This window comes from Chelmon rostratus, chromosome 7 (genome assembly GCF_017976325.1).
Source record: "Chelmon rostratus isolate fCheRos1 chromosome 7, fCheRos1.pri, whole genome shotgun sequence".
Lineage (NCBI taxonomy): Eukaryota > Metazoa > Chordata > Actinopteri > Chaetodontiformes > Chaetodontidae > Chelmon > Chelmon rostratus.
This window is the reverse complement of record NC_055664.1, coordinates 29396570-29405464: the sequence shown is the minus strand read 5'-3', so window position 1 is coordinate 29405464 and position 8895 is coordinate 29396570. Positions and strand designations below refer to the sequence as shown.

Here is an 8895-nt window from a genome sequence, read left to right as displayed (position 1 = left end):
ATCACATCACTGCTAATAAACACTTTATCTAACCCTAACACTAGCCTTCGTTACGGATTTGTCTGTGTAGAAACCCCGAAATCGAGAACCAGTCTATGCCGAGAACCAAACAATTTAATTAGTTATCAAGGGAAAACGGTCTTTTTTATCTAGAGATAATGGAATAATTAATTCGCTGTCACGAGAAAACGGTAAAAAAATAAAATAAAATATACGGACCTGGCCGTTCTCGGCTTCCATAAGCTACTGTACCTGTCAGGCACAGAGTCACCGCTCTAGTGGTCTTTTATGACACCTGTACAAGACACAGTCCTGTCCTTTTTCTTTTTTCTTCTTTTTTTCATCATATTGTGCCTGTCGCTGTGCCGACTTAAACAGGAAAGTGAAGCTGAATTATTTAGAATTATTATTAATTAGAATTATTATTTTTCATTCTTATATATCACCTGCATCTTACTGATCCTGTTAACTGTTCTTTTTAATGGTAAATGGACTGTATTTATAAAGCGCTTTTCTAGTCTAATGACCTCTCAAAGCACTTTTACAACACAAGCCTGCATTCACCTGTTCACACAACGGCCACCTGCTCATTATGTAGTGTCAAAGTGTCAACATCGAAAAGTGTTACAGCTAAGTTTTTGTACCACGATGGCACAAACAAGTACTTTTGGCCCCAGGAGGACATCAGTTGATACCACGATGGCCAGATAGTTTGCCTAAAGCCACAAGCACAAGCTCTGAGCAGGCAATCCAGACACACAACAGGAAGTAGACGTTCAGACACAGAACTTAAACTCCAGAATCTTCTGCTTGTTTTCAAAGTAGAAACACAACTCTGATTTCTCTGAAGACCAAAACATGTTTCGCTGAACAAATCTGCAGAAAAATCAGCAGCATCCAAACAGTATTAGACAGAAATGTCTCCAGATATTTTTCTGACTTTATTCTGGTTGTGCAGACACAGACACACATTAGTGGAGTGGTGTTTTCATTCATCTTTCAGGTGCATACTCTGTTCCTGCTCAACACTTCACTGACTCTTCAATCCTTTTACTTCAGGCTGGATCAAGTTTTCAACTTTGTGACGGCAGTTTGCTTTTCTGGAACATCAATAGCTTCTGAATGCACCCGAAAAAGATAAAACGTAAACATGAGATTGAAGCTGTTTTTATGTTCAACGTGTCGACTTGAAGGCAGAACAACGAGCAGCTGGATATACGCCCGATTCAGTCTATCATCTGATGAGTTCAACGACAGAGGAGCTCCACCATCGTCCAAAACACAAACTCGTCCGGTGGACGGTCCTCCTCAGTGTCCGACTCCACGTCATCAGGCTGTCTCACCCTTCAGCCAATCACATGTCAGACCACAGGATGGCCTTGCTGCCTTTCTCCACACTAGCGACGTACGCCCCTGAAGGCGACCAGGACACTGAGTTGATGGCAGAGCTGCAGAAACAAACAACAGTGACAGGTCAAAGTGTGAATCTGCTCTTCTAGAAGTTCCCTGCAGTCAACAAATCACCAAAACCAGCAATGAAACAAACAACATGTTCAGCTCTCTGCTGCTCTCAGGTCTGTTTTTAGCACATTTCTGACTGTGTGTTAGACATGAAACGCTTCGCTGCTGCTGAAGAGACGCTGAGAGCTGGAACACGCTGACAGCTGACAGGACGTGCAGTCAAGAGGATTTTCTGATTGATCGCTACCACTGGCTCTGTTCAAGTTGTCCTGATCCATCGATCATGTGAACACGCAAAGGGTCAACAGGCGGCACACACTGTGTGATGTCATGAGATACCCCCCGATTCTAAAAGGTATTGTTAACCTTGATGGCATGTTGGAGGTGAGGTGCAGCTCTTTCTTTGCTGTTTGAACACAATCTTTTTGATGAGGAACACATTTAATGTTTGACCTCACCTTTATTTTGGTAAATACAATCGTTTGGTTTGAATTAGCACTTCAGCTTCAGCTGAGTAATGAGTCAGTAATTAGTTGATTCGTTAGCTGCTTTGACACCTCACAAATTGTTTGATTTAAATCCTGCAAAAGTTTCCGTGTGGAGGTTCTGAGATTACTCCGGTTCTTACTTATGGTTTCGGTCCAGAGTTCGGTCCACTTTCCCCGTCAGGACGTTCCAGACGTACAGGGCTCCATCAGCGGATCCTCCAGCAACATAGCTTCCATCAGGACTGAACACAACACGTCAAGATAAATACTGATTTACTGACATGTCAAACTCAGCTCCTCATTCATGGTCACATGTTTGCTTCAGTACAAAGTTTAGCTCACGTCATTCTCTTGTTAATAGTGTTCTCAAGGTGAACAGCTGGAGTTTCATGTTTAATAAGGAAATTAGGTGTAAGAATATTTCCTTTCTTTACGTTTATTCTGTCTATTTATTGGACTCAAACAGCTTAGAGCCCCTGTGTAACATAGCAAAATACCACACATCTCCCATCTGAGAGTTTCACTGACGACACAACATCAGAACTGCGACCTCACCGGGAAAATTTGCTCATTTTATTGATTTATTTATTCAAATTAAACTGCTGTGAATGACACACATTAAAAACTCTGATGCTTGAGCTACTGCTAAAGTCTGAAATGCAGTTAAAAAGCTCCTAAAAGGCAAATATGTGAACCTTTAATCAAGATTTTTTTGTTAAAGATTTGGATTCATGGTTCACAAGTTAAAAAAAGTTAATGCGTAAATCAGCAAACACGAAAGTAAAGATATGATCATTTGTTATTTCTTAAAAAAATGAATTCACAAGTGAAAATAAGTGCTCATCATTTTTATGATATTCTTGTTTTTACTACAACGATACTGGTATACTTTTACTACAAGGCTTTTAATGTGAAATATTTGCAGGAAGGGCTGACTGTGATTGACGTATTTTAACATTGATTAAAAGGAGAGCACAGTAGAAGTGATGAGAATTAATCCATAAAATCAGTATAGTTGTGTTGATTTCTGTCCCTTTATTTGAGACCAGGTCATACAGTAATACTACAGTAAACTCAAAACACATTTCAGAGAACAGTTACTGCAAACCTGGGAGATACTGCGACTGAGAAATGGAAACGATGTGTTCAACACTACAGCGCTGAAAGCTGCCGGCTCCTGCTGCTGTTCTGTGTGACCAAAAACTGTGTTGACTCACCTGAAGGTGACTCTGGTCCAGTCTGCTCCACATTTGAAGCCCTGAGCACTGAACACACACACACACACACACACACACCAGGATGGTTATTTATGTGTGTGTTGTGATAAAAATGGCGATGGTTAAGACTTTTTACATCATTCAGAGAGGACTGATGAAGATCTGGTGGCTCACTTGACATCTGGATCATAAACTAGTGCCTGTCTGGACTCAAGGAAACATTAACGAGAACTGAAGTGATGAGTTCACCTCCGTGGACCCTGGCAGACCTTGCACCCCCCTCAAACTGTCTCAAACTCTCAGGCTGGGGGGTGAAGTTTACAGCCTCCTCTGTTCTCCTCTCCCTCTCCGTCTGTATACATTCATACTAACTAGGAGTCATTGCGCTTTCTGGTCTCGCAGGTCTCCATGGAGACTGGCTGAACCTGGATCATGGTTGGGTCATGGTTGCATCTGCTGCCATGGCCCTGCCTGACATCCACTGCTACTGCTTTTACTATCAATTATATTCCCCTCATTATTAGATTCACAGAGTTGTTTTAACGTGCAGTGCATCTGGAGAGTATTTTTTCACATTTTGTTGTTACAGCCTCTTTCCAAATTGGAATAAATTCATTTTCTCCCTCAAAAATTCTACACACAAGAGCCCGCTATGACAACGTGAAAACATGTTGGTGAAATGTTAGCAAATGTATTAATATAAAAAAAAACTAAGAAATCACATGTACGTAAGTATTCACAGCCTTTGCTCAATACTTTGTTGATGCACCATTGACAGTAATTACAGCCTCAAGTCTTTTTGAAGCTTGGCTTGGCAATACTTTCTGGGTACACTGTACATATACTGTGACCAGTGTTCACATATATTACACACATAAACACACCATATACATATATACTATGTTTTATAGATATATATCACCCCCAGTAGCCCCTCACTGCAGTGAGAGACTGTGAGAACTGTGAACCACTGCACACCGCACTTTACACCTACACCTCCACCTGCACCTTCTGTGTACTCAAGTTTTAGGTCCACACATATACTTAACTAAATTATATACATTTTAGTATATTGGCACATTTCATTTTCATTGGCATATTTTATTGTCCACTGGTATATTTTATTGTCGGTACATTTCACTGTGTATATTTTATTCTGCTTGTATATTTTGTTCTGTTGCACATTTCACTTCCATATTTTATTGTTTATTGTTTAGTATATTTTTATTGCCTTAGTATATTTTCATTCTGTTGCTTAATTGCTTGACGGATATTTTTATTGCATGTTTATTTTATTTTATTGTAGTATCTTAATTTTATTCTTTCTAGTCTTATCTTTCTTACCATCTGTTCCTAACATGGGGGTTGCAATGAAAACTTCATTGACATGTTCAATGACAATAAAGACTCTTGAATATATGCTAGATACTCACATACTATTTTATTATTAGTCAGATGTCAATCATTACTGCTGTCATGGTTACTGTCATTGCTGTACACCCCTTCCTCTGTCTGTCTCTCTCCAGCTACCTCTCTACTACTCTTCCTCTCTTTCTTCCTCTGCCCACCCCTCTACCCTGACAACCAACCGGTTGAGGGTGATGGCCGGTTCTGCTTTGAATTCCTGCCTGTTAAAACGAAGTTTTTCCTCAGCACTGTCGCCAAGTGCCTGCCTCTGTGTGCCTGTTGGGTCTGTGTAGACTGAGAGTCTGGTCCAGACCTGCTCTTTGTGGAAATTGTCATGAGACAACGTCTGCTGTGATTTGTCAGTATATAAATAAAATTCAGTTAAATTGATTTTGCAATACAAAAATAAAACGTACATTAACTGATGTCTTATTAACTATTAAGTTAAAGATGGTGAAGTTTTATGTTGACGTTGATGCAAGAACAACAGAAACTGATAAACAGATTAATAGCAATACTCAGATACACTATACATTAGATCCAAACTTTGTATTTCTGATCAATATAGTTATCATATCTTATTACTTCAGATTTCTTTTGGCCTTCTAAGACTCTCAGCTGCTGAACAGTGCCTTCAGCCTTTTCTTGTTGTGTAGTCCTAGAGATCTCCTAGTGTTTTTACTAATTAAAAGATCTGACATAATGACTGGTCTGATGGTCCTCATTAAATTCAATTCAATCTTTCAATCATTTATTCCTTCATTTTTCATTGCTGTATTCTTTGCATGTATTCATGGCAGCATTAAGACTGTTAATGATCACAATCATTTGATCTTTAGTAGTTAGTAGTTATTGTGAGTAGTTCGTAGTAACACTTTTCATTTATAAAGAACCTGGTTAAATGTGTGTATTAATGAAGTATTAAGGTCACTGTACACGGGTCGAGCACTCTGTAGCACCTTCAGATTGAGATTAAATGAATGGGGTTAGGTTTAGAGACAGTTTTTCTCTTCCAAAAGGTGGTGCCCCAGGGTCAATTTAATGCTATTAGTCAAATTCTGTTATTTGAAGGACCGCTGTGACGAATTTAGTGGCATCTAGTGGTGAGGATGTAGACTGCAACCAACTGAACACCCCTCACTCTCCCCTATGGTGGCCACACGTTTCTGCAGGAGCCCAAAACATGGCAGTGCAACATGCTGGACTCTGCTCCCTCTGTAGATATAAAGACTCATTCTCAGGTAATGAAAACACAACTCTTATTTTCATGTGATTATACACTAATCAAAACACTACCAGCCACATTCAACCACCCAAATGCATTTTCTTACTCAGTTTATAACCTTTGGAAGTGTGACATGTTGCTGAAACACGGAGGATCTGCAGCTCACAGCCAAGAACTCACTTAAAAGTCTGTCTGACAGCGTTGGTGCGCAGGTCGATGATCTTCACCAAATCGTCTCTGGAGCACGTAAGCAGCTCGGTGCGGTCATGGTTCAGGTCCAGAGACGTCACTCTGCCCAGCAGCTCCAGCTCCCGGACGATACTCTCCGCTCTGACAAGCGTGTACAGATTACATACAGAACAAACGTGCACACACACGACATGTTAGAAATCAATTACAATATTAATCTGAATATTACTGCAAAACTCATGTATCTTCATGTAACAAACACGTAATAAATCACATATAATCTAAATGTTTAGTGCAATGAGCAGTGTTCCTGTTCTGCATCACATGAAACTAAACCTGAAATAAGTCATTCTGGTAGCTTTTCATTACAATTTGCTTGAAATAGTTCATTTGAACAACCAAAATTCGTTAGGTTCATAAAACAATATGTAACCCTAACCCAGCCAGGTCGCCAGTGACTTCTGGACAATATATTGAAAATACGGACAACCACGTCAGTCCGAAGTGAGAGCGAGACCAGACCAAGTTCAACATAAAGTGTGTCAGACTAATCCCTGACCCATGACCAGCAGACACAACGTTTTAATCCAATAATCCTAATTTACATGATTTCACCTGGAAAAAGTTTCAAACAGTTGGAAACTTTCACGATGAAGAAATGATCTCTGAAGTTTTGCAGTAAGTAGCACGCTAAACATTTCTGAATGATGTGTCTGTTTGAGTGAAACTCTTCCTTCAGATCCAGGTGAGCATGCGTCAGGTTATAACCATCTAACAGCCAACATTAAGGAACAACACGTTTTACATTCAAACGTTACAAACGTCTCGTCTGACCTGATATCCCAGAATCGAACTTTCTTATCGAAGTGTCCGCTCATGACGCACTGCTCCGTGCACACAATGTCATTACAACTGGAACCAGCAAACACTGTCTTCATACCTGCACAGGTAAGATAGCAGGTGATGCAGTCAAAGGGATGACAAGTGGGAAATCAATGAGGCACAAATGAACTTACTAACAACAACAAGATGACCTCAGTCAAACTACTTTAAGTAGTACAGAAAGTACAGTACACAAACAGCTGCTCTATCAGACCTGTACACCTGGTCCCAGGTCCAGGGAAACCTGTAAAAACTGTCCAATCACGTACAGACTTTGCTGCGGAGGTCCCACAGTTTGAGCGTTCGATCGTAGCTCCCAGATACAATCCGAGCGTTGTCCAATAGGAAGCGAGCTGACAGCACCTTCCCACTGTGACCTGTCAAGGTGTGCTGGAAGACACATGCAAGCACAAGCGCACAGACACACACACGGTTAGGGCTGCAACGATTAGTCGACGTAATCGATTACGTCAACAGTAAAAATTTGTCGATGTCATGTCACTGTTGTAAACTGCTGTATGATAAAAACAGACAGTCCGCTTCGTGCTCATCTGTAACTGCAGTGCACTACAGGAAGTGCTGGGGGCAGCATCGCTCGCCGTTTACATCGCGCAAGGAAACAGAGAAGAAGAAGAATGAATTATGGCGGAACAAACAGAAGGAGCGGCTCGAAAACTCCGAACTAAACTTTCCAAAGTTTGAACATTTCCAGAAAATAATCCAGCGAAACACGTGAAATGTAAATTCTGTGAAGCTCAACTATCATTTCATGGCAGCACGACGGCGATACACGAACACCTTAAACGCCGACAAAAAATGGTGAGACAGGTTTGTAGTAGAGGTTAGCAAATTTATTTAAATCATAAAGCAACTAGACAATGCTAACTGGTTAATTAACCGTCCGCCTATCATGCACGTACATAAAAGGTTTGTGTTGTACGTCTCTCAGTCGGAAGCTTGCTGAGGGAACGCCAGGTCACTTACGTTAAAGCGTATTTTACGGCAGAAATCAATGAATCACAGGCGAAGCTGCTTTGACAAACTGAATTTCAGCCCCTGTCGATACGAACGTTTATACTGAATCGTAAACATCTTTCACTTATCAGCTGTGATTTGGAGCATTAATTCCATATTTCAGCTGTAAAAAATCAGTGATAATTTGTTTCAGGTATTTTAACTGCCAACTGTCAAAACGGATGTTTTATTATTGTTTTTTTTACTTTTATGGACTTAATTAAGGTAAAAGCAACTCCTTAGTTGGTTTAATCATTATTGTCTCTGGTTAACTGCAGCTTTTTTGACTTAGTTGTTTACAAAGATTTTTTGTTTACGACCACTTGCACTTTAAGTTTGTATTATTTCATTAATTTATTTTTTGTTGTGGTCACAGAGATATTATATGTTCAAAAATATATCAGCTGTTACAGATACATGTTTTATGTGTCATTATTTTAATATATTTGTTTAAAAACATATGCTGTTAGAGTATAACAGGGTAACTTTCACAGGTGTGAAGGTTTATTAAGCAAGTTAAGTTAAACAGAAGCCCAAAATAGGTCCTTATAAATAAAGAAGATAATCGTGACTAATTGAAAAAATAATCAATAGATTAGTCGACAACAAAAACAACATCATTAGTTGCAGCCCTACACACGATTCAACAAATGATTTTACTTTAGTAACAAACTGAATGATGTTACTTGTGAAAACAATCACTAATTATGTAACATTAATAAAAACAACAATATGTCGGTTGAGAAACTCAGTCGCGTCTTTATGGTCTCAGTAGAAGAGTGAGATCAGCGCTCAGGCCCCGCCTTCTCGGCCTGATACTCCTTGTTGATTGGTTCTGTTGGACGTTGATCATCATCACACTGAGTCTGTAGGATCTCTGTACAGACTCACACTGTGATGTCACATCCTGTTTGTCAGCAGCTCCTGTGACCACCACTGCATCACTAGAGCATGATGGGAGCACAGCAGGGGCTGCTGGGAGTTACCATGGCCAGGGGAGAACTGAGGTTCA

General features: G+C 40.1%; 1 protein-coding gene and 1 non-coding gene across 6 annotated transcripts in view; both read right to left on the bottom strand.

The window, feature by feature from the left end:
• Nucleotides 1-922: 922 nt before the first annotated feature.
• The window catches only part of atg16l1 (ATG16 autophagy related 16-like 1 (S. cerevisiae)), a 25013-nt gene continuing 17040 nt past the window's right edge, over nucleotides 923-8895 (bottom strand). For all 5 annotated transcript variants that reach the window (XM_041940056.1, XM_041940058.1, XM_041940059.1 and 2 more), the window contains 6 exons: nucleotides 7139-7259; nucleotides 6822-6927; nucleotides 5979-6128; nucleotides 3167-3214; nucleotides 2090-2191; nucleotides 923-1448 (listed from right to left, as the gene is read on the bottom strand). In XM_041940056.1, coding sequence (XP_041795990.1) covers nucleotides 1355-1448; nucleotides 2090-2191; nucleotides 3167-3214; nucleotides 5979-6128; nucleotides 6822-6927; nucleotides 7139-7259 — 621 coding nt within the window. In that variant the 3' untranslated portion in view covers nucleotides 923-1354. The remainder of the gene's footprint in view (nucleotides 1449-2089; nucleotides 2192-3166; nucleotides 3215-5978; nucleotides 6129-6821; nucleotides 6928-7138; nucleotides 7260-8895) is intronic.
• LOC121609784 overlaps nucleotides 8648-8895 on the bottom strand; it is a 273-nt gene continuing 25 nt past the window's right edge. Inside the window, exon 1 of the transcript XR_006007016.1 lies at nucleotides 8648-8895. This exon is cut by the window's right edge and continues 25 nt beyond it. This is a non-coding gene — a non-coding RNA (small Cajal body-specific RNA 6).